At 45.8% G+C, this 27,388-nt stretch overlaps 2 protein-coding genes across 11 annotated transcripts in view; one reads left to right on the top strand and one right to left on the bottom strand.

The window, feature by feature from the left end:
* Nucleotides 1–6,004, bottom strand: part of ppfibp2b (PPFIA binding protein 2b) — a 73,729-nt gene extending 67,725 nt beyond the window's left edge. For all 8 annotated transcript variants that reach the window (XM_068723890.1, XM_068723893.1, XM_068723891.1 and 5 more), the window contains exon 1: nt 5,823–6,004. The gene's annotated coding sequence lies outside the window, so the exon portion shown is untranslated. The remainder of the gene's footprint in view (nt 1–5,822) is intronic.
* A 1,989-nt stretch (nt 6,005–7,993) lies between these two features.
* On the top strand, nt 7,994–27,084 carry bmal1a (basic helix-loop-helix ARNT like 1a). Of its 3 annotated transcripts, none has more exons than XM_068723906.1 (20): nt 7,995–8,236; nt 17,012–17,198; nt 18,329–18,392; nt 19,189–19,336; nt 19,530–19,550; nt 19,678–19,710; nt 20,234–20,263; nt 20,473–20,630; nt 20,793–20,872; nt 21,002–21,094; nt 21,419–21,536; nt 21,842–21,991; nt 22,468–22,714; nt 22,832–22,938; nt 23,047–23,197; nt 23,318–23,397; nt 23,499–23,607; nt 23,890–23,983; nt 24,280–24,373; nt 24,498–27,084. In XM_068723906.1, exons 3-20 carry the CDS (start codon nt 18,347–18,349, stop codon nt 24,653–24,655), a joined length of 1,917 nt encoding a protein of 638 aa, XP_068580007.1. In that variant the 5' UTR covers nt 7,995–8,236; nt 17,012–17,198; nt 18,329–18,346; the 3' UTR covers nt 24,656–27,084. The 3 variants fall into 3 exon arrangements, with proteins under 3 accessions (XP_068580009.1, XP_068580007.1, XP_068580008.1); XM_068723907.1 differs by lacking the exon at nt 7,995–8,236 and adding an exon at nt 8,313–8,558; XM_068723908.1 differs by lacking the exon at nt 18,329–18,392 and having other exon boundaries at nt 7,994–8,236.
* The last annotated feature ends 304 nt before the right edge of the window (nt 27,085–27,388 follow it).

Genomic DNA, 27,388 nt, shown 5'->3' with positions numbered 1-27,388 from the left:
TGATGACAGGTGAGGCTCTGCCCTGACTGCAAGATATCAAAGCCCAAGCTTTTCTTTTGAGGGAAATGTATTCAAACAGAAAAAACAACAGTTCAACCAGAGAACAAATATTAGTATAGGCTACAGTAGAACTACAATAGAGTAGAATGGGCCTATCTGTTACAGGCTTGCAAGAGTGAATAGCCTACACAAGTGCAGGTCTTAATAGAATCGGTGTGCAGTCTTTACGCTCTGAACTGCGTGCGCTTTTATTCTCCATCTATACTATTATTATGAACTTTCAGCTTTTCATTTGAGGCAAATTTATTCCAACATTCAAATTGAAAAATTCAATTGGGGGTAATCTCTATGGGTCTGGGAAGAGTGATGTAAAGACGCTGGAAAAGGCTCTGGCTGTGTCAATCACAGTAAGCCCCGCCCCTAAAGCATCCCCTCTTTATGGTGTGTCTGACTCTAAATAGAGCATAATGTACTAAGTGAACATCATGCTGTATTGAAGAAGACTGTAAACTAGAGATTGAGACCATAAACTCATGTTTACAATGTTTACTGAGGGAATAAATCAAGAGAGAAGTAGAGTCATTTTAGACTAGACTTCTATACGACCAGAAGAGTCCACATTGCTTTCACTCGGCAGAACCGGGCAATGGACCCTTCCACATTCCCTACCCCACTACATCCAGTCCCTCACACTCACCACAGACAGGACAGGACAGGACAGGACAGGACAGACAGACATATGGCAGTGAAAGGAACAGCTCCTTCCTATCTCCAGACCACGGTCAAGACCCACACCCCCGCCCGACCACTTCGCTCTGCTGCCTCGGGGCGATCGGTCGCCCTGTCGCTCAGAGGTCCCGGCGGCCGATCGACCCGGTCACGGCTGTTTTCTGTCCTGGCCCCACAGTGGTGGAATGAACTTCCCACTGACGTCAGGACAGCGGAGTCGCTGCCCATCTTTCATCAGGCTGAAGACCCACCTCTTCAGGAAGTGCTACCCTGAGCCTTCCACTTAGCACTTATTGTATTCATACTAGCTTGTTGCACTTATTGTTTTCATACTAGCTTCTTGCACTTATTGTATTCGTATTACTTATAGCACTAACTGTTTTTCTTGTTTCTGTACTTTGGCTCTGAGTTATGCTCTGCTTCATGCTCTTAGATGCTTGTTTAAAGGAAATGTACTTATGACTTCTGGTGACAAGTAGTTCTTTTGATTACCAATGTTGATGCACTTATTGTAAGTCGCTTTGGATAAAAGCGTCTGTTAAATGACTGTAATGTAATGTAATATATATATATATAAACACCATTCAATGTATCCTATGTTCATGTAGTGGAAATCCAGCTGCCTCTGACCTCATTCCCATTGCCTCTTCGCAACTCCAGCTGTCATCCAGCACTGACCTCTTCCTCCCCATCACCATCCCTCTTTTCTCAAACTGTCTCTCCATGTCTGTCTTTCTCTGCTGCCCTCTCTCCCTCATTGGCCCAACATGTTTTGTCCAGCCTCACCTCCTCTCTCATGGCTGCTCTGTTAGACATCGTTTCTGACGAGTCAAACGGGGACAGATTTGACGACAGCGTAGGCTCACATGCCCCACTTTTTAAAAGGAAGGGAAATGTGTGTGTATGCAAAGCAGAGAATATGTCATGGAAAAGGTTACTGTGTATACTGCATTGCTTGTTGCCAGCTTCAAAACATGAACATTGGCATTCCAGTATTGGTCCCAACCTTTAAAAGCCCATACTTGATTTTCCATGGACATTATTTACCAACTGGGATGCGTATTAATATGTTGGCTCCGACCCTAAAGAACTACATTATCTCACGCTCTCACAATCACTCACTGTGTTTCTCAGAGAACAGAATAAGAGCAGATGGAAACAAAATCAAATAATACAAGCTTTTAGCCTCCACTCGTCTTCTAATTCCCCTTTTTTTCCATCCTTATTTGCCCTTTTAGCGCTTCCTGTCCACACCCCTACTCACCCTTTCTTTTCTCTCATATTCAATCCTGGACTAAGATCATTATCCCCTTTGGTTTGTCTTTAACTTGGTTTTAGTTGTTGTGTCACAGATCAGTCAATCAGTGTTGATGTGTTAATGGAGGTCCTCTACAGTCCATTCTGAAAACAGGTTTGGAGTTCATGACAAGCAGGCAAAAAGAGGTGCCCGAGTAAAGAATGGTGATTATACACACATTATATTCACATAAGTCACCTATACACAGGGTCGCTGTGGTGTGGACTGTTAAATAAACAAAAGAAGTTTAAAAACCTGAGCCACTGCCTTACTTGTTATCTATTCTCATCTCTACAGAGATCCAACAGTGGCCAACAAGCACTGTTTTATTATCTATCTCGCTCAAATGGAAATATGACTATAACCTGCGTAACATCTAAGATCTGCTCTTCTCTACCACCCTTCTCATTTCCTTTCCCTCCCTTTCTCTCCCTTGATAGCAAACCAAAGATAACCTCTAATAAACTACAGTTCTTTCATTTTATTTCTCCGCCATCTTTCCTTCCATTCCCGCAGAAAGTTGGAGATTATTCCCTGTAGATGCCTTTGTCTTCCTCTCACCTCTCTTTTAAAGACATTCTTCCACCAATATCTCTCCTTCCATTTCTTATTATATTCTCTGTGTCTGATTCTCTCCTTGTTATCAGGGAACATATATGACCCCCAGTGGACTACAGTAGAGGTGTGATTAGTAGTAGTTAAGATGACAGAGCAGTGGACTACAGTAGAGGTGTGATTAGTAGTAGTTAAGATGACAGAGCAGTGGACTACAATAGAGGTGTGATTAGTAGTAGTTATGATGACAGAGCAGTGGACTACAGTATTAGTGTGATTAGTAGTAGTTAAGATGACAGAGCAGTGGACTACAGTAGAGGTGTGATTAGTAGTAGTTAAGATGACAGAGCAGTGGACTACAGTAGAGGTGTGATTAGTAGTAGTTAAGATGACAGAGCAGTGGACTACAGTAGAGGTGTGATTAGTAGTAGTTATGATGACAGAGCAGTGGACTACAATAGAGGTGTGATTAGTAGTAGTTAAGATGACAGAGCAGTGGACTACAGTAGAGGTGTGATTAGTAGTAGTTAAGATGACAGAGCAGTGGACTACAATAGAGGTGTGATTAGTAGTAGTTATGATGACAGAGCAGTGGACTACAGTATTAGTGTGATTAGTAGTAGTTAAGATGACAGAGCAGTGGACTACAGTAGAGGTGTGATTAGTAGTAGTTAAGATGACAGAGCAGTGGACTACAGTAGAGGTGTGATTAGTAGTAGTTAAGATGACAGAGCAGTGGACTACAGTAGAGGTGTGATTAGTAGTAGTTATGATGACAGAGCAGTGGACTACAATAGAGGTGTGATTAGTAGTAGTTAAGATGACAGAGCAGTGGACTACAGTAGAGGTGTGATTAGTAGTAGTTATGATGACAGAGCAGTGGACTACAGTAGAGGTGTGATTAGTAGTAGTTAAGATGACAGAGCAGTGGACTACAGTAGAGGTGTGATTAGTAGTAGTTATGATGACAGAGCAGTGGACTACAGTAGAGGTGTGATTAGTAGTAGTTAAGATGACAGAGCAGTGGACTACAGTAGAGGTGTGATTAGTAGTAGTTAAGATGACAGAGCAGTGGACTACAGTAGAGGTGTGATTAGTAGTAGTTATGATGACAGAGCAGTGGACTACAATAGAGGTGTGATTAGTAGTAGTTAAGATGACAGAGCAGTGGACTACAGTAGAGGTGTGATTAGTAGTAGTTATGATGACAGAGCAGTGGACTACAGTAGAGGTGTGATTAGTAGTAGTTAAGATGACAGAGCAGCGGACTACAGTAGAGGTGTGATTAGTAGTAGTTAAGATGACAGAGCAGTGGACTACAGTAGAGGTGTGATTAGTAGTAGTTAAGATGACAGAGCAGTGAACTACAGTAGAGGTGTGATTAGTAGTAGTTAAGATGACAGAGCAGTGGACTACAATAGAGGTGTGATTAGTAGTAGTTAAGATGACAGAGCAGTGGACTACAGTAGAAGTGTGATTAGTAGTAGTTAAGATGACAGAGCAGTGGACTACAGTAGAGGTGTGATTAGTAGTAGTTAAGATGACAGAGCAGTGGACTACAGTAGAGGTGTGATTAGTAGTAGTTAAGATGACAGAGCAGTGGACTACAATAGAGGTGTGATTAGTAGTAGTTAAGATGACAGAGCAGTGGACTACAGTAGAGGTGTGATTAGTAGTAGTTAAGATGACAGAGCAGTGGACTACAGTAGAGGTGTGATTAGTAGTAGTTAAGATGACAGAGCAGTGGACTACAGTAGAGGTGTGATTAGTAGTAGTTAAGATGACAGAGCAGTGGACTACAGTAGAGGTGTGATTAGTAGTAGTTAAGATGGCAGAGCAGTGGACTACAGTAGAGGTGTGATTAGTAGTAGTTAAGATGACAGAGCAGTGGACTACAGTAGAAGTGTGATTATCAGCTGAACCTATATGGCTGATTTGATCCAGGGATGAATGCCATCATCTGCTGATTCCATGTCATGAGACATGTCTCTAAAACCTACTCCACAGTAAGCTAATAACATTGTTTGATAACTTCTACGACAATACATTTGTTATAAATGTAGGGCATTTATTCATCGGCACTTCACCTCGGTGCCTATTTCTATTTCCCTTTGCTGTTTAGAAGTGCTAATGCCACCCAAGAGCCAACCAAAGCAGCATTAATCAATTCACTGTCGTCAGTGCAATGACGCCTTTCAACTCACTCCCTTTTAAATGAGATTTGCAACAGAAAAGAGGCCCCAGCCCGCTGTATTCAGAGGCAAGAGGCTCCTTCAGCTCTCTCAAGTCGCCTGTCTGTGATGTCTGTGCATGTGCGCATACACGTCTCTGTCTGTTCATGAACACTATCTCCAGGATTAGATGCAGCAGATGCTTTAGCAGAGGGGAGCCACACATCAGCCTTGATATTCCTCCATTAGCATATCAGCGTCCCCTCTTTCTCCCTCCCCCCCCTTTACTCATGCTGTCACAAATTGATGATCTGCAATTACACAGCATGTGTCAGTGCAACTAAACATCATTTAATAGCTGCAAGCTGACAGTACATGACTGAGAAGAACCATTGCCACAACTAAAGCACCATGTTTTCTAAGCATGTCGCTTGTACACAAGACACATTTGCTGTCATGTGGAAAAAGTCCAGCCTATGAAATAAAAGTGCATAATAAATACCACATGCTATATTCTACAGTACATGGCTGTTACATTGATAACATCAGCAAGTTGAGATCCTTGAGATATGGTGCTACCACATCACTGCACCCATGAATATAGTACCACAGTGTTAGTAGCCTCTGTTGTATTTCATATGAGCAGCTACAGAGGATGAAAGGTATGCTAATGTCACAGTCCAGATATACATATTTAAGGTTTATGAGGCTATCATAGTTTGTCCTCAGGGAACATGAAATATGAAATCACTGTTAATGTGTTTAAAAAAAGAAAGCAGAATGTTAAAACCGAGCACAACACTCCCTCAGAGTCCCTTACATCTCGTCTATGAAGTTGATAACTTATCTGTGACAGTCTCACTATGACAGACAGGTGAAGTCTCACTGGAGGCGACACATGACAGGTTACCACAGTGACACACATGACAGGTTACCACAGTGACACACATGACAGGTTACCACAGTGACACACATGACAGGTTACCACAGTGACACACATGACAGGTTACCATAGTGACACACATGACAGGTTACCACAGTCATCAGCTGCATGCACTTCTATTACTTACGATGCGACTCCGCTGAGGCTTTATCCAACTAAATCCTTTAATTTAGTTTGCTGCAGACACTTGGAGTTAACACACGCACACACACACTCTCACACACGCACACGTGCCCATCACACACACATAAAACACGCTCACACATGAAAGGCGCTCTGAACGGTGCCGCCGGACCGTACCCGTCTGGAGCCCTCTGCGCGCTGTAGTGAAGCGCGAGCTTCCTCAACTATCACCTGCCATGTGATAGGCACGGTGCCTTCAGGAGCCCCTCGTAATATCTCACATCTGCCTGACACATTCATAGCGGACCTTTGTGTTATATTAATGTATATCGGTGAATGAAAACCGGTTATTTCCGTCACTATTACTTTAATGCAAACATAATATCTGTTATAGGCCCATTACTTGTTACAATACGTGTTTGTCTATGGGCTACTGGTCCAGCAGACAGTTACGTTAATCATTTGTTCATGTTGGTATTCTGACTAAGTCTTAAACTTTTCGTGTTGGCAACACGGACTTCACAGACAGCCCAATTATTTCCCCATATTAATGTGCATTAATGTTACAACATTAACTACCAAAATATATACAAAAAAATATCTCCAACGGTACATGAATGAAGCAAAATAGCAGCAGGAGGTAATGAGAATAATTTGGATAATTTGAATTCAGGGACATATAATTCAACGCTCCTCCAAAAAGATATTCAGGTAACAACCTCCCATATTTTCAGGAAGTGATCCTTCAACATACCAAATGAATTAAAATAAAGAATTTACAACCACACTTTCACATCATTGTTGATACGTCCTCTGTAGTTCTAATACGACTCAACACTGCCATGTAGCGGCACAGTGTATGTTCGCAATAACATTTCCCGTCTCCTTTGACTTGGGATGGCGTTTGTTCCTGATGAAATCATTTGTATATGTGTGACTAGAGTGATTCATGTAAAATGTATGTGAGAATAAGAATATGGGGCTACAGTAGTGCAGGTATAACTGACTGTAAGGAGGAGCAGTGGTATTTTGGTATTTTATGGGCTGTAATCAGAGACAATCTGGTATCAGATTATTTTAATAAATTACAATTCAGTACATTTACATCTATGTATTTATTTGCTACATTTTGTTTTCATTCATAATTTATCATTTAATCACAATACTAATAGAATGGTAATGCACCTAAGAAATACAATGTACTTAAATCATACATACGTATGCAGGGTAAAGTGATTCTTATATTTTTACCATGAGTCACCCTAACTGATATGGATTATAAATCACTAGCCTAAATTAAATGAAGGTTTTAACCACTCACTAGGTGTACACTGTTCTACTTCATGACAATGACATGTGGAGAGAACACAGACAGGTTCAGGTAGGGTGGGCAGATAATACAGGCAAATAAAAAATACAGCTAGCAGAGGTATACTAATGTACAGAGGAGTTTGTATATTCACCTCACTTTGGTTTAACCTGTAAACTACAAGTAGGCTGACTGTTAACAAATCACAGAGGCTTCAGTTTCATGTTGTATCAGCCGGTCTGCTGTCATGTGGAGACAAGCGTCTATAAATAAGGAGGCGAGGGGTGGGGCAGCTTCATCAGAACACTTTGACTTCATTCCAGAAGAAAAAAAAAAGGTGTTTGAAATTACTGCAGCTGATGAGTTTCAGAAATGACAGAAACTGAATCGTAATGTAATGAATAACTATAATGTCTGGCTGGTGGTATTGGTCGTTTCATTGACCCTCCTATAGTTTCAACATAATTGAAACATAATAACATAAGTAGGGAAAAATCATCAATTGCGTGTTTCCGTGTTTGGACAGTAGAAGATGTAAAAGTATGACCAGCAGGGGGCGTCAATGTGCACAGTGCAGGAAACTAAAGAACTTGACCCAGACAAGCAGGGACTTACATGTGTTCTTAGTTGCTCTAACAAAATACTAAAATCACAATAAGTCCATTTTAGAATGAAAATGATAAGTTTACCTTCAGCTGTATAACAACACCAGTGACTCATTAAAGGACCCAACAGAAAAGGTGGAGGAACATGATGAACGCACGCCACCCACCAGCTCTCATTACCACACTGACTTGTAATGCAGTGTTTTTCATACACACTCTCACACACAGGCTGCCCCTGCATTCCGTTCGCCGCGGCCTGTCATTGGTCAACGAACACGCCCATCACAGGTTCCCAGCCTCAACTTGCGTCTGATTGGCTGGAGTGGCACCTACGGCGGCAGCACGAGCCCCATTGGTTGAAAAACTAGGTTAGTGGTTCGACAGGCATGACGGTGAAGAGAAACTGGGTCACCGATCGAGAATCGTTTATGTCACAGTTCTTTGGGTCGCTATTACATATTATCAGCGACTTCCAATGGATAGACCGAGCTCACTGGACCTACTGTGAGTATACAATGAAAGCGAGCCTCCGGGTTATCAGTATCGCCTCTCGGTGACGTTGCTGGCATTTAAACCGTGATGGATGTCGTCGATGTTTTGCCAGCGCTGTGGTCATGTCAGTGGGGCTTTCTAGAGCAGGAGGAGGGACGCTAGCCGCTGGTCAGGTCTTGACAGTTAGCGCTCCATAGCTAGCGACTGTATGCTAATATTAGTCCACCAACGGGACTACATGTGTGTAAAAGGAGGGTAAACCGCCCCCCGGTAGGACGGACCAGCTTTGACGGTTGGCAGCATTTGTCGGGGCTCGAAGGGAGCTCGTGCTCAGGTAGGTGTCGGTCCGTGGGCTCGTTAAATGTCCACTGAACGTGTCCGAAGTGCGAGATACTGAGTGAACAATGCTACCCAGAGCTACCACGCTAGCTATGTAAACAGGCCTTGGTGGGTATCTGGCACACGGCTTCTTCGACAGCATCCATCCCGCTGCGATATCGTTCACGTCCCCCGTATGCCTCTTCAAATAGCACCGTGATTTCAGCCTACGAGGACCGCAGCTGTCCTTCCAAACAGCGGGCACATGTTCGCTTCTGAAATGTCGTGACACGGTGTTGGTGTTGGCGTTGGCAGTGGAAATGTGGCGACCGCACGGTTTCTGCAGTCTCCGCGGTGTTTGCCAAAAGATGATCACGATAGCGGGCTTTGGTTACACGGGGCACCGGGGCTCAGTCAGGACTCCATCATTGTTATTTCATCTTCTGAGTCGTACTCATCAGCACGGATCCTCACAGATTGATGGTTTCTTCTCTTCTTGGTCTGTTGTAGATTCATTGTTAAACAATCCCGTGTTGAGTCTACAGTGGCTTTGTAGTTTTATAGTCATTTCTGCGAAGACACCAAGCATCCATGAACGTTTTAATTCGTCCAATAGATTGAACCGTGAGTGAAACGTGTGTTGCAGCGGAAGGTTGTGTTCCTCCGTGGTGTATCTCTAGAGATCTGGTGACATCAGGCTTCAGCTTGATGTTGGGCTTCCCCTGAGCCAGGGTTTAATTTAAATCATCGTGATGTGATGACATGTTCCTCTTCTCATGACGGATACCTACACATTCAAGAAACGATCTCCTGAACTACTGACTGCTTGCTGAATGAAATGAATAACGCCTCTTCCTGCCTTCTACATTCGTTATTGACCCTTTGCTAAGCCACGCCCCCCCTGCTACTCTGTCTAGCTGTCAGAGATATGTTACCATGGAGCCCACACTGTCACAAACTGCACTCCCTGACCAAATATTATCTGGCTTATGGTAAAGAACATCAAATTGATTTGAGACAGAAGCAGACCTCTGGTCTAGATGTGCATTTGATGGACGTATCCAAGATGAAGTGAGGTTAACAAGATAAAGCTTCAGCTCAGCGTGGAAGTGAACCACCTGGCGATGGAGGAGAAGACAATGAAACGAAGGAACAATACTGTTCCTCTTTGTTCACTGTTACAATCGTTCAAATGCACTCAGTACCTAGCTTAGCTTAGACCTACAGTAGTACAGGGGAGGGAATCTCGATTTGATTTCATTCTGGATTCATGATTAGATTTAAAGTCGATTCCAGATTCAAAGTTTAATCTGGAATCGACACACAGAGCGGTAGACTCTTAGAAGATAAGAGTCTTAGGTCTTCCATGAATCCGCTAGCTCATGATGCTAACGTTAGCTCCTCAGGTTGTTATGTAGGAATGTAACATGTTAGAGAAGCGTTTCTCCTCAAACCTCTCCGGTAACGAGTATCACTATCACACAACGAGCTCCAGATCCATGCTTGCGGTCTGTCTGTCTTCTTTTAATACATGCATTACATCAAATCTCCCATACATTGAATAAGGAATAGTAATCCTACGTTATTCATTATGCATCGGCGTTAATGATGAGTTATCCTCAGACGTTTGTTGTGTGTAGAGGGGACTCTGTCGTTTCAGCGCCCTCACAACAACTGAAACACCAGACTGACGGTCTCAACAAAGCCAGCTCCTTTATTTCATAAGTTGGCTTGAGCTACAGTCTGTTTATTAATTCATGGAAGCAACGGGACGCTCTGAGACAGCCGGCCACGAGCGGAGACAACAATTTCTAGCAGCTGTGTCCAACTGAGATCTGTTTCTCTTACTTACTGACTGAGGCCACGTCCACACTACTACGTCTCCATTTTAAAACACGTCTTTCTCTACGTTTACACCGAGCGTCCACACTACTACGTCTCCATTTTAAAACGCGTCTTTCTCTACGTTTACACCGAGCGTCCACACTACTACGTCTCCATTTTAAAACGCGTCTTTCTCTACGTTTACACCGAGCGTCCACACGACTACGTCTCCATTTTAAAACGGGTCTTTCTCTACGTTTACACCGAGCGTCCACACTACTACGTCTCCATTTTAAAACGGGTCTTTCTCTACGTTTACACCGAGCGTCCACACTACTACGTCTCCATTTTAAAACGGGTCTTTCTGTACGTTTACACCGAGCGTCCACACGACTACGTCTCCACTTTAAAACGCGTCTTTCTCTACGTTTACACCGAGCGTCCACACGATTACGTCTCCACTTTAAAACGCGTCTTTCTCTACGTTTACACCGAGCGTCCACACTACTACGTCTCCATTTTAAAACGCGTCTTTCTCTACGTTTACACCGAGCGTCCACACTACTACGTCTCCACTTTAAAACGCGTCTTTCTCTACGTTTACACCGAGCGTCCACACGACTACGTCTCCACTTTAAAACGCGTCTTTCTCTACGTTTACACCGAGCGTCCACACTACTACGTCTCCATTTTAAAACGCGTCTTTCTCTACGTTTACACCGAGCGTCCACACTACTACGTCTCCACTTTAAAACGCGTCTTTCTCTACGTTTACACCGAGCGTCCACACGACTACGTCTCCACTTTAAAACGCGTCTTTCTCTACGTTTACACCGAGCGTCCACACTACTACGTCTCCATTTTAAAACGCGTCTTTCTCTACGTTTACACCGAGCGTCCACACGACTACGTCTCCACTTTAAAACGCGTCTTTCTCTACGTTTACACCGAGCGTCCACACTACTACGTCTCCACTTTAAAACGCGTCTTTCTCTACGTTTACACCGAGCGTCCACACGACTACGTCTCCACTTTAAAACGCGTCTTTCTCTACGTTTACACCGAGCGTCCACACTACTACGTCTCCATTTTAAAACGCGTCTTTCTCTACGTTTACACCGAGCGTCCACACTACTACGTCTCCATTTTAAAACGCGTCTTTCTCTACGTTTACACCGAGCGTCCACACTACTACGTCTCCATTTTAAAACGCGTCTCTTTCTACGTTTACACCGAGCGTCCACACTACTACGTCTCCATTTTAAAACGCGTCTTTCTCTACGTTTACACCGAGCGTCCACACTACTACGTCTCCATTTTAAAACGCGTCTCTTTCTACGTTTACACCGAGCGTCCACACTACTACGTCTCCACTTTAAAACGCGTCTTTCTCTACGTTTACACCGAGCGTCCACACGACTACGTCTCCACTTTAAAACGCGTCTTTCTCTACGTTTACACCGAGCGTCCACACTACTACGTCTCCATTTTAAAACGCGTCTTTCTCTACGTTTACACCGAGCGTCCACACTACTACGTCTCCATTTTAAAACGCGTCTTTCTCTACGTTTACACTGAGCGTCCACACTACTACGTCTCCATTTTAAAACGCGTCTTTCTCTACGTTTACACTGAGCTTGTTGTCTTAAGTGTATTGAGAGGAACCTTAATCATGGTTATAACTTTATAACACAACAATAACCCACAACTAACGCTCTTTAACAGGGCAACACCACGACACAACAGTTTGTGACACAAACAATTTGTAACACTAATAATTGTACATTCATAAAATTACACGGCCGAACAGCATGCTGGGTACAGCTCGGTAGCTAGCCCGTTAGCACAACAGTCTGCTAACGGCTGGGAGAGGCTCCTCCTACATTAAGAACAGAACAGAGCGATGCAGGAGGAACAAAGAGTATTTAGACACATATGCAACGCTGAGTACCGTGTACTATGTGTGGTATTAGTTATTAGTTCTAAACGTACGTTGGTACATAGAGGGTGATAAGAAGCTGTCCAGGGGAATGTAGGTGAATTAAACGGGACGTTACTTACAATTCAGTATCTATCCGGGAGTAAAGTCAAGACAAGACACTCAAAGGACACATTGACATGAGACTAGCGGAGCAGAAGCCGGGGATCGAACCACTGACCCTGTGATTGAGAGGCGGCCCTGCTCTCCACTTAGCCACGGTCACCCCACAGGAAGTGATGGAAGACACACAAACGGGACCCCCCGTTCGCTGGCCGGTTCTTGTGTTAAAAATGTCTGCTTAATATTTAAACAAATAGATAAAATAAGTTTCGGCGTTAATGCGTTAACGCGGAGAAAAAAAAATACCGTGAAACCGCCAGAATCTTACAAAATACCGTGATACACATTGTTGGTCATACCGCCCAGCACTACGATGACGTAGTAACCCGCATTCACGACTCATGCCTCACGTCGGTGCAGGAAAAAATCCCCCAAAAACCCTTAAAGGGTCTAAAAAGAAAAGGAAGAAAGCTCAGAGATGAACAGAGGAGGATCCTCAGGACGGACAGAAGTGTGACAGATGTCATGTGTACACGATGAACAACACAGTTACAACACATTCACAATCGTACATCTGTTGAAAATGCATGTCTTTATGTAACTGTGTCTCCGTGGTTTGACTTGATGATGTGAGCAAGTGATGATAAGGGTGTGTGTGTGTGTGTGTGTGTGTGTGTGTGTGTGTGTGTGTGTGTGTGTGTGTGTGTGTGTCTTTAACAAGCTCACACCCTCTGTACTTTAGAACTAACTGTTGCGTTCAGCTGTGATACAATGTGAGACTGAAAACAGTACAGTGAGAAGATAGAGCGAATGATTAACGGCACATATGTCCTCTCTGAAGGCCTGACACGTCCGTGGTCTGTCCAGGCTCCAGGCTCCCTGCAGTCCTAGGAGCTGGTACAGCAGTATAATCTCATGATTATAGAACCGCTAGTTTTGCTTCAACAGTTATTGTCCTAGACTGGAAAATCAAGCTTAGTTGCAAGTAGTATTGGTCCAGTTCTGTGCTCATGTTCTCATACTTGTACACATAAAACTAATATGACACAACCGCACCTAGTACCTAGTACCTGCAGTGTCACAGGAACATGTAGCCACTTCCCCAGTGAGTCTGCGCTGCATCAGTTAGTCAGAAGTTCTCTAAAACAAAAAGCATGAGAGAGAGAGAGAGAGAGAGAATGCTGACCCGGCCCTAACTATAAACCTGAGCCGGCCCTAACTATAAACCTGAGCCGGCCTTAACTATAAACCTGAACCGGCCCTAACTATAAACCTGAACCAGTCCTAACTATAAACCTGAACCAGTCCTAACTATAAACCTGAACCTATAAACCTGAACCAGCCCTAACTATACACCTGAACCAGCCCTAACTATACACCTGAACCAGCCCTAACTATACACCTGAACCAGCCCTAACTATAAACCTGAGCCGGCCCTAACTATACACTTGAACCGGTCCTAACTATAAACCTGAGCCGGTCCTAACTATAAACCTGAGCCGGCCCTAACTATACACCTGAACCGGCCCTAACTATACACCTGAACCGGTCCTAACTATAAACCTGAACCAGCCCTAACTATACACCTGAACCAGCCCTAACTATAAACCTGAACCAGCCCTAACTATACACCTGAACCAGCCCTAACTATAAACCTGAACCAGCCCTAACTATACACCTGAACCAGCCCTAACTATACACCTGAACCAGCCCTAACTATAAACCTGAACCAGCCCTAACTATAAACCTGAACCAGCCCTAACTATAAACCTGAACCAGTCCTAACTATAAACCTGAACCAGCCCTAACTATAAACCTGAACCAGCCCTAACTATAGACCTGAACCAGCCCTAACTATAAACCTGAACCAGCCCTAACTATAGACCTGAACCAGCCCTAACTATAGACCTGAACCAGCCCTAACTATACACCTGAACCAGTCCTAACTATAAACCTGAACCAGCCCTAACTATAAACCTGAACCAGCCCTAACTATAAACCTGAACCAGCCCTAACAATAGACCTGAACCAGCCCTAACTATAGACCTGAACCAGCCCTAACTATAGACCTGAACCAGCCCTAACTATAAACCTGAACCAGCCCTAACTATAAACCTGAACCAGCCCTAACTATACACCTGAACCAGCCCTAACTATACACCTGAACCAGCCCTAACTATAAACCTGAACCAGCCCTAACTATAAACCTGAACCAGCCCTAACTATACACCTGAACCAGCCCTAACTATACACCTGAACCAGCCCTAACTATAAACCTGAACCAGCCCTAACTATACACCTGAACCAGCCCTAACTATACACCTGAACCAGCCCTAACTATGAACCTGAACCAGCCCTAACTATGAACCTGAACCAGCCCTAACTATAAACCTGAACCAGCCCTAACTATGAACCTGAACCAGCCCTAACTATGAACCTGAACCAGCCCTAACTATAAACCTGAACCAGCCCTAACTATAAACCTGAACCAGCCCTAACTATACACCTGAACCAGCCCTAACTATACACCTGAACCAGCCCTAACTATAAACCTGAACCAGCCCTAACTATAAACCTGAACCAGCCCTAACTATACACCTAGCGCTGCTCATCAAACACCAGAGGGAGTACAAACAACATGTACTGTGAAGAAACAAGAGGACGAGTAACCGGCAAAAAGCCAAAAAACAACCTCCACAATGAAGAAGAGGGATTATAATCATCTGTGAACTCATATTTCATGGACGACTTTATTGTCCTTGTAGAAGCCCTGTAAAGAAAGACGTCAAGTATAAAAGGCATTATGAAGGAACAAATGTTGAATATCCTGTGAACTATTTCATTTGGCTGAAAAATATAAACTCGGATGTAGATTTTTAAGACCTCCTGTTTCTAAAAAAGTGATCCGTCCGTCTTTGTAAAATCCTCAGACATGTTAAGAGTGCTTTTATGTGTGAGTGTGTGAAGAGCTGTGGTTGGGGCACATCACACCACGCTGCTCAGCAGAGACGTGTGCAAAAAGTGAACACGTTTTAAACGCATAAGTAAATAGAGCTGCAGCAGCTATAAAGGCCGGTCGAGGCTTTCTACTGTAGACTGTAGTTCTTCCAGTAGCAGTTATGTTAATAATACAACTATGTGAATCATTTCAATCATTAGGCACAGGAGGTGGAGTGAGCCATACCAGCAGGACTACATTGTGTTCTCTCTGCCAGTTATCACTTGTATTCTGTTCCTATAAGTGGTCTAATAATTCTACATAGGTGGGATTTAGTTCATCTCTGCTCATATCCAGGTGTGATGAAGTTGGTAGTGATTGACTGAAGTGCTGTCAGCAGTGAATAGAAGTCACAACATCAACATGTCAGAGAGTGTGTGTGTGTGTGTGTGTGTGTGTGTGTGTGTGTGTGTGTGTGTGTGTGTGTGTGTGTGTGTGTGTGTGTGTGTGTGTGTGTGTGTGTGAGAATGTCGAGCTGACTCACTGATGAAGTGGAAGTAGGTGGTGGATGGAAATCAAAGCTGGCTGGTTTTGAGACCACAGAGACTGGCTGACCCAGTTTCCACTCCAGCACCGGTTCCTTTCAGTGTTCAATCATGACACTGTGGTTTTCCCCTGCAGCCCAGAGCTTTGTCCCAGCCCGGCTCGCCAAGCCGGTCCTGACCTAGAACTCTGCTGCTGGAGCTAAACATTTTAACATTTCAACTGCCCGAGTGTCGATGGGAGCAGTCCCACTGTCTGAATGGCTTCTATTGTGTCATCTCTTCTGAAAGGCACAGTGAGCAGCATTTTCGGGTTAGTAAACCAGCATCAAAAGTTAGCCCCTCCTCCCGGCTCAATGGGGCCGGCGGGTGAGACTCTACCTCAGGAAACAGCTTTGTCCACTCGGAGCTCCCCTCACTGTGCTTCTGTTTGGCGCTGTGTCCGCCATTTTTGTAGCATCCTCTCCGATGCGTTCTTTAATCTGGGACCTGCTCTCTGAGACGGAAGAGAAGATCCGTGCAGAGGGAGGGTCTCTGCAGATACACCAGGCCCACTTCTACTGGGTCAGCCTGATGAAGTGACCAATGAAACACTCATATGAGTACAATCCTTTTACAGAAGGTTGTTCAGTCTGACGTTATAAAGAATGTACGTTTGTATTTTAGATGTTCTACTGTGGAGTATTTCCCTCTACTGGGTTGAAACTGGTCCTAAATGCTGTCAGAGTTTAGGCTCACATTAGCGACTCTGCGCTATGCTATGCTAAGCTAACAGTCCAGCAACACCAGCCAACGCTACCTGTGAAAGCATTACATTTGCCAAACGCATCAGTTAGTCCACATCCTAGTTGTCCTCTTCATTTTCTCTCTCGTCCAACTAGACAGTGAAAACAGCGGTTTAAAATACAAACGCGTACTCAGGGTTCTGAAGGATTCTGAACTAACTTTAGGCTCACCTTTTAGCATAATTTTTATAATATTTATAAAATATAATATTATATTATATAATAATAATATTTTGTAATGTTACTTTCATATGTGGTGTTTTTAATTTCTGATGTCTTTTGTTCACACTTTCAGATTTGTGAGAGATTTGACTGACTTTTCTGTTCTTCTCTCTCCAGGGGTAGACTGGTTGCATCAGCTGTTTGAGGGTCAGTTCATATCGGAGGAACACTGACCACATCAAACCGGATGAAACTAGGTCCGGCTGAATCGAACCAGACTGAGACTAGACCGGGACGGAGCGGACCATACTGATCCAGACGAAACCCGGCCCCTCCAGGAGGCCTGTTCCAGTGTCCTATCCAGGTCAGTGAAGCAGCTCCGTTCCTCCCTTCAGCCTGCTGCTCCATGCTCCAACAGAGAATACAGTGAATGTTGGGAGGCAGCTCAGCTACACACACACACACATGTGAAGCTTGGAATGTAAAAAAGGACATTGGATACAGTTTCCTACTTACAGTGTATGTGTCTGAGCAGAATTTGAAGTGTATTGGATTAGAATCACAGACTCCACTTTTGAATAGACATATGTCTTATTATCATAAAAAGTGAATTTGATGGGCAATAATACATTCAGACCCTGAGGTTAGCCCTATGCTAGCTTCCGGTTAGCCCTATGCTAGCTTCCGGTTAGCCATATGCTAGCTTCCGGTTAGCCCTATGCTAACCTGAATGGGGACAAAACAATTCAATCATCCGGCTCTTCAATGATATCTGACTGAAAAGATAAAATTCTGGAGGTTGTAATGAAAAATAGATCTCATGCACATTCATCATCATTATCATGGAAGATGCCACCACTGCAGAACACTGTAGGGCCGTGTGATAGAATGTTCTCCAAGTTCTTCACGCTAAAGTCTTCCATGAGAATGACGCACGTGAAACAGACGTGAAACATTCGACCGCCGCTTGTCAGCCTAGTGTCTCGTTACACTTGAAGTGAAATAAGTCAATAATTTAAGCAGAGCCAACAGTCAGCTCAGTGTGTGGAGAAGTTGTCTCTATCTCCTGAAGGAGTTCATCTGCATAACATTCAGTTGGGTTCTGTTTGGATAGTCTCACTTGTTGTAAAGATGTAATATAACAGTAATATTACAGCAGAGTCATTATACTTATAAATATCTCAATGTAATAAGATGAGTTCCTCTATCGATATTCCAACAAAATATTGACCCAATGAGATTTTGATAAATAATCATCAATAACGTGAATATAATGATGTGTGCGTGAGTCACAGACAGCAGAGGACCGATAACAGCTTATCAATGCTCTGGTCGGGTTCTCGGTACCCCCCCCCCCCCCCACACATGACACACCACTGTGTTTCTATACATGCAGTTACTGAGACATGGTGTCTTCCTCCACATGATGTCTGCAGCTCTAACTGAGTGTCTCTCCTGCTGGGACTGACCCTTCATGTTGTTGTGTGTTCACAGTTGAGGGCTCCAGAGTGGATGGAAGGAGATGATTTTAACACAGAGGCTGTGATGAACATCTGTGGTGAGTGGGACTTGATGACAGATGACTGTCCTAATGTCTGAAGCTCTCCTTACAAGATGTTTCCACGGAGACCACTTTGATCTCAACCTTTTTTAAAGTCGCTGTATTCACATTCCGATCATTAATATCTCATCAACATCTCTCCTCTATGTATAGATGTGGAGGAGTGATGTGTGAAGTGTGAGTTGTTATCAGAGCTTCTCATCTCTTTGTTCACATAGCCGGTCGGCAGTGTGCATGTTAGTGCATGTTAGTGCACGTGAGCGTGCCGTCACAGCTGATAACGCCGTCCAGACCAACAGCATTGTCATGGAAACGTAGAACCCCCCCCGTTTAACACTGTTCGCTCTGTCAGCACTTTCTCTGTTAGCACTTTCTCTGTTAGCACTTTCTCTGTTAGCACCGTTAGCTGCTAGCCCCCGGCTCGCTGTCAACATGTTGAGAGCCGTTAAGAGGCAATCAAAACACCCCCGACCTCGGATCCTGACCGTTATAACTCCTCTAAGGATTTCTTGTCAGTAAGTCGTGCAGTCAGTAACGATAACACAGCATTCACATTGCCTTGGTTCTTAGTTGGCAGTTTAAAGTTACGGAGGCGGTCTGTACTGCACTGTTTGTGAGTTTTTGACGTAGGATCCTGCAAACTTCATGTTTCGGGGCCCATTTAAATAAAAGTAACAATATCACACAGAACAGAGCTACTTCTTTCATGTCATAAATGGGTTACCTGTGAGAATACCCACCAGCTCATTCCTAGTCCCTTCAGTAAAGTCCGGTTTTCCTCTTTGCTCTGCAGATGACCTGATGGCAGACCAAAGGATGGACATCTCGTCTACGATGACTGACTTCATGTCCCCCGGCTCCACTGACCTCATCTCCAGCTCCATCAGCACGCCTGGCATGGACTACACCCGCAAGAGGAAGGGCAGCACTACCGATTACCAGTAAGGAAACAAACAAATGGAACTAAGGGGAAAAAGGCAGGGTGGAGAGAAAGAAAGGAGGGAATAAGATGTGGGAAGTAGTGCAGGAAAGAAAGCAAAACATGTACGTTAGTAGTGTGGTCCACTGTTTTTTTTACACTTTGTAAATATTCACATTTCTCATTTTCATGAATACATTTGTGTTTCTTTACAGAATTGATGGCTTCTCATTTGAGTAAGTTCAAACCTGACTCAATGTTGATAGATGATCTGACATATTGAAGAGACTGATGCTGTTCAACAGTGCTGTGGGTTCTGAATGTTCCGGTGTGAACTAACCTCTCCCTGTCTTTGCTCTTCAGTGACATGGACCCAGACAAAGATAAACTGGGAAGGTAAGATAAAGCTTTAATCCTCAGTAGTGTTGTATTTCTATCCCATCCCATAATCATAAGAAACACATTTCCTCTCTGACCTCTCGTGGTGTCTATCAAAGTGGATAGTTGTGTTTTGATTTGTCAGAGATCTCTGGAGACACACGGACACAATGAAGCCAGAGGTTTGCTTTGTGGAGTAGAACACGACTTTTATACCAAATCTATTTCTCTTATACACACCTGGATATAATATTCATAAGTGTGTTTTCATTAGTGTATAATCAGCTGTTTTAGTAACCTCAGAATGAGCCCTTTATATCTCTAAAGGGGGCGGGTCCTCTTCACAGAGGAGGAAGAGGACCACAGGATTCTATGATCCAATAGCAACCCTGCTTCAGATGCTCCTGGTGTTACTCTGACAAAAGGCCCTTCATTTGATTCCACTTGTGTGTGTGTGTGGGTGGGTGGGTGGGTGGGTGGGTGTGTGTGGGTGGGTGTGCGTGTGTGTGTCTTCTCTAATACTGCTTCGTTTGTCTTCCAGTGACCAGCAGGGCCGGATTAAGAATGCCAGGTATGGAAGCTCCTTCAGTTCTCTCTCACCTCCTCATCTCCCTCACATGAGTTAAAGCTCCCTCTGTCTCATTGAGGGAGCTTTGTGTGCGTCGATAGTGAGAAACGTTCTGCGTTGACGTGTGTAGATCAGAACTAAGGAACAGTAAGAACAGACCTAGTTGTCATTGTGTGATCACTGCTGATGGTCTGGAGCTTGTCCCTCCACAGAGAGGCTCACAGCCAGATCGAGAAGCGCCGCAGGGACAAGATGAACAGCTTCATCGACGAGCTGGCGTCGCTGGTGCCCACCTGTAACGCCATGTCCCGCAAACTAGACAAGCTGACGGTGCTGCGCATGGCCGTCCAGCACATGAAGACGCTCAGAGGTCAGCATGAAGGACGTGTGGGGGGGTTTGGGTCAGCTGTGGCTGGTACTGTAAACGACTCGTGGCGAGTACGTCGGGGCCGAGGTGTTCCTCGTGTTCCAGTCAAACATTCTGTTAAGTAGCAGCGTACAGCGAGTGAATACCTTTCACTGTTGTGTGCAGGTGCAGCCAACCCGTACACAGAGGCCAACTACAAGCCCGCCTTCCTCTCCGATGACGAGCTGAAGCACTTGATATTAAGGGTGAGTGCAGTTCACGGCACAGACGGCCAACTCTTCCACGCCGTCTTACTTCCTCTTCTGTTCAGCCGTCGGCTGTAGGTTCTAGAGATACATCGCACTGTTTCTGAAGCTTTGTGTGTGACGATGCAGGCCGCTGATGGTTTCCTGTTTGTGGTCGGGTGTGACCGTGGAAAGATCCTCTTCGTTTCCGAATCCGTCTACAAGATTCTCAACTACAGCCAGGTAATGCTGGCAGCGATTGTGTCGGGAGGAAAGTGCATTCAGAGCGCTTCCCTCCAACGCTAGTGCTGATAAGTTATGGATCGTATGTTTCAGACTCTTTCCAGCCTTTGGACAGTCACAGGATCTCAGTGTTTGCCCTCGTGTTGCCTGAAAAGAAGATTAAAAATGATTTTCACAAATGAGCGATCTAATTCAAACACGTGTCTCACTTGAGTTCAGAAGTTCAGTTTGACATTAAAGACCACATCCGATCATCAGCCGTCTTTCCTTAGTAGGTCTGTGCTCTGTTCCCGTCTGACTTCAGTCCCTCTCTTCTCTCTTCAGAACGACCTGATTGGTCAGAGCCTGTTCGACTACCTTCACCCCAAAGACATCGCCAAGGTGAAGGAGCAGCTGTCCTCCTCCGACACGGCTCCTCGAGAGAGGCTCATCGATGCTAAAAGTAAGTCCAAACGTGTCGCCGAGCCTCCATCTCCATCTGATGTGTCTGTCAGCGACCTCGAGGCTGCCTCATGACCAGAACGTGCATCACGATGAGAGATCATGAACTGCAGAGAAGAGATGGAAATATTACTGGAAGAAAGTAGAAAGCTATGAGAAGGACACAGGGAAGCAGCTAGTAATACTGAATGAGCAACAACTCACCCAGTGATGGTTTCTAAAGGTGTCCCGTGTGTGTGTGTGTGTGTGTGTGTGTGTGTGTGTGTGTGTGTGTGTGTGTGTGTGTGTGTGTGTGCGCGCGCGCAGCGGGTCTTCCAGTGAAGACAGACATCACCCCCGGACCGTCCCGTCTCTGCTCTGGAGCCCGGCGCTCCTTTTTCTGCAGGATGAAGTGTAACAGGCCCTCTGTCAAAGTAGAGGACAAGGACTTTCCCTCCACCTGCTCCAAGAAAAAAGGTACTTTCTCTTCTAACGCGGTTCAGTTCTGTCACCCACGTTCCTCCTCTTACCCTAACATGTCAGGCTGCCCAGCAGCCCCCTCTTCTCCACCTTCAGCTGTTACCTCAGCTACCTTCAGTCTCTCAGCCCTGCTCTTCGTCCTCCTCTGTTTCTAGAGGCACATCCTGATTAGAGCCAGGAACCACACAGCAGTGATCGGAGAACCTCTCCTTTACACAACCAAGGAAGTGGGCCTCTTTAAGTACATGTATATATTCATTTACTTAACCCTTCTTTCACCAAACTGGTCTGTCAAAAACCCAATCCACAGCCATAAGTTAGTGTCCTCAGCTTACTGCTGCGCTGGAGGATGTTCTCGTTGTCCTCCTCCTTCTTCTTCTTGTTCCACACTGAGGTCAGCCTGACAGACGCTCACACCTTTACGTTCAGTTCACTGAAGCTGAAACCCACTTCCTGTTCTCCCCTCGTCACAGCGGACCGTAAGAGCTTCTGCACCATCCACAGCACGGGCTACCTGAAGAGCTGGCCCCCCACCAAGATGGGTCTGGACGAGGACAACGAGCCCGACAACGAGGGCTGCAACCTGAGCTGCCTGGTAGCCATCGGCCGCCTGCACCCCCACATCGTCCCCCAGCCCAGTCTGGCGGACATCCGGGTGAAGCCCACGGAGTACGTCTCCCGACACGCCATCGACGGAAAATTTGTCTTCGTTGACCAGAGGTGAGACGCCAGAGAGAGCGAGGGGAGCTTTAAACTAGACCGGATAGCTAGATTATGTTACTTTACATATCGTCACAGTTCACTCAGGCGTTCTCCGTCTACCTGTCTCACCTCCAGGGCCACAGCCATCCTAGCCTACCTGCCCCAGGAGCTGCTGGGAACCTCCTTCTACGAGTATTTCCACCAGGACGACATCGGCCACCTGGCAGAGTGCCACAGACAAGGTAGCTGCCCCGTGGCTGTTGATGGTGCAGTGGCTGAGTGAAGAGCATGAGTGGAGTCTTCAGCGTGTGTGTGTGTGTGTGTGTGTGTGTGTGTGTGTGTGTCCACAGTGCTCCAGATGAGAGAGAAGATCAACACCAACTGTTACAAATTCAAGATCAAAGACGGCTCTTTCATCACGCTGAGGAGCCGCTGGTTCAGCTTCATGAACCCCTGGACCAAGGAGGTGGAGTACATCGTGTCCACCAACACCGTCGTGTCGTAAGTAGACCAGACCACCGTAGACCCTGTCCCCCGTAGTAGACGCCCTCCCCCGTAGACCCTGTCCCCGTAGTGATGGAGCACACGTTGGTGAAGCATGCCGTGTGTTTGTCTCTGCAGGTGTCCTATGATGGAGGGATCAGACTACCCTCAGTCTGCTGCCTCACCACAGAGCATGGACAGTGTTCTCACCTCAGAGGGTAAAAGACTAACAAATGCTCATCTATCCAGCGTCCCTCCGCCCGCTGTCCATCATTCACCATCTCCTTGTCTCCTTGTCCTCGTCGCTGTTGATTGGTAGGTGGAGGAAGGCGGGCGCTGCAGACGGTCCCCGGCATCCCCGGGGGCACGAGAGCGGGAGCCGGCAAAATTGGACGCATGATTGCAGAGGAAGTGATGGAGATCCAGAGGTGAGTCAGAGGAGGGCGCTGCATGTGTTTCTGAAGAGTGACTCAAACAGGAGACGATAAAATGAATAAGTAGCAGAAGTGCTGATCTGCCCATCTGTTCTGTCCTCCTCACTAACGCTGACTCGGACAGCTGCGGTGGTCTCCACTGAAGGATGTAATGTCTACTTACTGTCATGGCAACGCTGTTAAAATGTCACAGGATCTGGATGTTTGAACCTGGTATCCAAAGGACACACTATGACATAGCCTAATAAACACCATCTGTGTCTCTGTGTCTGTCAGGATCCGAGGCTCCTCCCCCTCCAGCTGTGGCTCCAGCCCTCTGAACATCACCAGCACCCCCCCACCTGACACCTGCTCCCCAGGGGGCAAGAAGGTAACGCCTGCACACTCGCTGCTTCCTTCAGAAGCATTTCATCTGATCTGACTTCCCTTTCAGCCGATCAGCTCCATGCATGTTCCATGATGAATGTGACGTCCTCCACCACGGCTGGTTAGCTTAGCAGCTGCAGCTTCCCCCTGTAACAGCTAGCCTAGCTCTGTCGAGGAAGGTGTGATGCATGTTCATTTACACTGACACTGTGTGTGTGTGTGTGTGTGTGTGTGTGTGTGTGTGTGTGTGTGTGTGTGTGTGTGTGTGTGTGTGTGTGTGTGTCTCTCTCACATCTACAGATTCAGAATGGAGGGACACCCGAGCTGCCGAGCACAGGGATCCTTCCTGGACCTGATTCTGTAGGCTACCCCTACTCCAACCAGTCCATCATGAGTGAGTTGGACATAAACACACACACACACACACACACACACACACACACACACACACACACACACTAATAAACACACACACTCTCTTATTCCGGTGCTTTCTCAACCACTCGTCCTCCCTCCAGGTGACAACTCCCACCTGAGTATAGACATCATGGACGATCCCGGTTCCAGCAGCCCCAGCAACGACGAGGCGGCCATGGCCGTCATCATGTCCCTGCTGGAGGCGGACGCCGGTCTGGGCGGCCCCGTGGACTTCAGCGACCTGCCCTGGCCTTTGTGAGGACGCAGAGGGAGACGGACCGATTAGCACCGGATGGACAGAGTTCAGCCCTCTGTAACACACCGCAACAAACATCCATCTTAGCTCATTCTATTGTCATAGAAAAGGCTGTAGATACTGAAGATTTTCCCAAAAGTACGACACACGAGAGGTCCCGTCAGGCTCTCGCTGCTGTTGGGATTTCACTCCTACTTTTCTCATTCATCATTCCCTGTAGGTGCACAAGTGACCCTGACTTTCTTTGGGATTTTATGTAAATGATGTGTTAAGATGATCCTTTTTTGCAGCGTCGCCTGCAAGACTGGGTGTCACGGTGAGAGAGCATTTCTCTTAACAGGTCCCAGGATGCAGCGCGTCTGCTGGTGGACTGAACTCTGTCTCCTGAGACGTTCACAAACGGCTAACATGTCCAGCTGTGCGCTCACGCGTCCCTGCAGGTCGGTGCCGTACAGACACCGCTGCTGTGCGGGTCCTTTATTCCCGAGCCACAAAATTTCACAAGCAGGTGTTGTTCAGTCCATTTAGAGGAAAAAGAAGCCACCTAGCTGCTGTTTCCTTAACTAACAGCACAGTTATCTGCTACAAGCTACTCCTCACTCCGTCACACTTTTTACAACACATTTGATCAAGAGTTTCAGACACAGATTACTGCAGCAGGAAGATGAGAGGACACATTTAAAGATGAAGCTCCTGGCAGCCAGTGATTCAGTGGAGGTCTTCATAATGATGAACCAGTGGGGGGATGGGACGGGATCCAAACTGTGACCTGAACAGAGAGACGTGTCTGGACCCTTAGAGCTTCTCAATCAGAGTCCTCATCACTGGAAACAATCAGAACTCTGTTGGTTCAGCTTTTTAAATTGAACCATATGGGGCAAATTCTCACAATGCAACCACTCTCTCAGACAAAATGTGTTCATTGTGAACCAGTTCACCTGCCCTGCAGGCCCCACCGCGTCCACTACACCGAGCTCCACCCACCCGACCCCGACTCTGTAGTCCAGACTACTCAGCCTGACAGACAGCATTCGTGTGACAGCCCTTGATCTTTGAGTGTACGTGCTTATGGAGTAATGGAACTGAGGTGCAGCTTTGGCGTCCGCCCTGTCCTGTCCAGGCTCTACCCCATCTCTCACCTAGTGCATGCTGGGAGAGGCCGCACCCCCACCCCCCCACTGACCCTCAAAGAGACAATACACAACAACGGAGGACCGGTGGCTGGACTGCACAGTTCACATTCTGGCTGCCTCATCATCATCATGTATGTGTGTGTGTGACACGTGCATGTGATCATAGCCGTCCGCTCAGATCCAACACAACACAGTTGCAGTGAAGAACACGAAAGCTAACTAGCATCAGAACAGAAACACCTGGTGGCCTGGGTCCCATCCTCCCTCTCCACCAGTACCCTTATGGAGCACTTAGTGATGCAGTTAGACTCACTACACTCTGCACCAGCAACAGGAGGGCTGACTCTGGATCAGGCCGTTTTCTTGAATATTGAACCTGAGCTTCAGATGAAGACAGAGGAAGTGGCCCCTTGTAACTTGTTGAAGAACAAAGACCCAGGGAAGGATCCGTTCAGCACTTGATGCTGCTCGGATGCACCGGGCTGTTAGCTCCAGCAGAGGGCTAGAATGTGGACAGGGCGAGTACAGAAGACGGATGAAAGTCACGGGGGACAGAGCTCACGGTCTGGAGGGACCAGCTTCATCAGAGGTGGACGGTGTCTGTAACAAGGAATGAGTTCATGTCCCGAGTACATCGCAAAAAAAACACAACTACTAATAAATATTCTTGATCTTGAAAACGTTCATTTTGTTCACCCTGTCGTGTATTGATACATTCACAGAGCTAAGCATCAGGTGTTCTGAAAGCCAAAGTCCCCACCGACCTTTAAGAACCCAGAACGCTGTACTGCTGCGGACCACGTCCCCATGTGGCTGGATGGACGATGAAGGGGACTCATGTTTCACAGAAACTGTGTGACTGAAACTTTCTTTCCATATCAGCAGGTTTTTAAATCTCTGGCTGAACATGAGGATGTTCTCCGTCTCATCGGGGATGCAAAATGGTGCAGAAGCTGCAGCGGTCCCTGTGAACACGGGGTGGGTTGTAACAAGACTGTTGACCATGAAATACCTGCTGAGCCCAGGCTCCGCCCCCTCCTGTCCTCTTCCAATCAGGCAGCAGCTGTATCTGTTCTAGTGGTTTTGTTTCATCGTTTTACGCTCCACACTACAATAAAGTGTTCCCCCTGTTGATACCCCCCTCCCCACCTGACTGTATCAATAATGTATCAAATCTTTAAATATTATCATGTTAAGAGTATACTTTATGCAAATATATATGAGTATGATGAGTGTATTGTATGTATCAGCAGTGAAATATTTTTAAAATAAAATTTGTTTCTGTCATTATGGACAAAATATGGTGCTAATAACTTTTTTTTGTCAGTCCTGTAAAAACGTGATCCACTTTGGCTGATCTCTCAGCCAATCAGTGCAGCCGGGTGGTATTTATATATGATGTTGCCATGAGAGAGAGAGAGAGAGAGAGAGAGAGAGAGAGAGAGAGAGAGAGAGAGAGAGAGAGAGAGAGAGAGAGAGAGAGAGAGAGAGAGAGAGAGAGAGAGAGAGAGAGAGCGCTCTGCTTTCTGAAGCCTCTTTGCCAAAAGCTTATCTAAAGATTAAATGCACATTTAATCTGCATCAGCTATCATACATGTCACAT

The sequence above is a fragment of the Cebidichthys violaceus genome, unplaced genomic scaffold (assembly GCF_023349555.1).
Source record: "Cebidichthys violaceus isolate CVI_PGR_0920_01 unplaced genomic scaffold, fCebVio1.0.p SCAF_3, whole genome shotgun sequence".
Classification (NCBI taxonomy): Eukaryota; Metazoa; Chordata; class Actinopteri; order Perciformes; family Stichaeidae; genus Cebidichthys; species Cebidichthys violaceus.
This window is presented reverse-complemented; position numbering and strand designations above follow the sequence as displayed.

Coding starts and splice junctions, on each gene's coding strand:
- bmal1a (XM_068723906.1), top strand. CDS start 18,347: ATGGAAGGAGATGATTTTAACACAGAGGCTGTGATGAACATCTGTG. Junction 22,939..23,046: donor GGCAGAGTGCCACAGACAAG/GTAGCTGCCCCG, acceptor GTGTGTCCACAG/TGCTCCAGATGAGAGAGAAG. Junction 23,984..24,279: donor GCTCCCCAGGGGGCAAGAAG/GTAACGCCTGCA, acceptor TCACATCTACAG/ATTCAGAATGGAGGGACACC.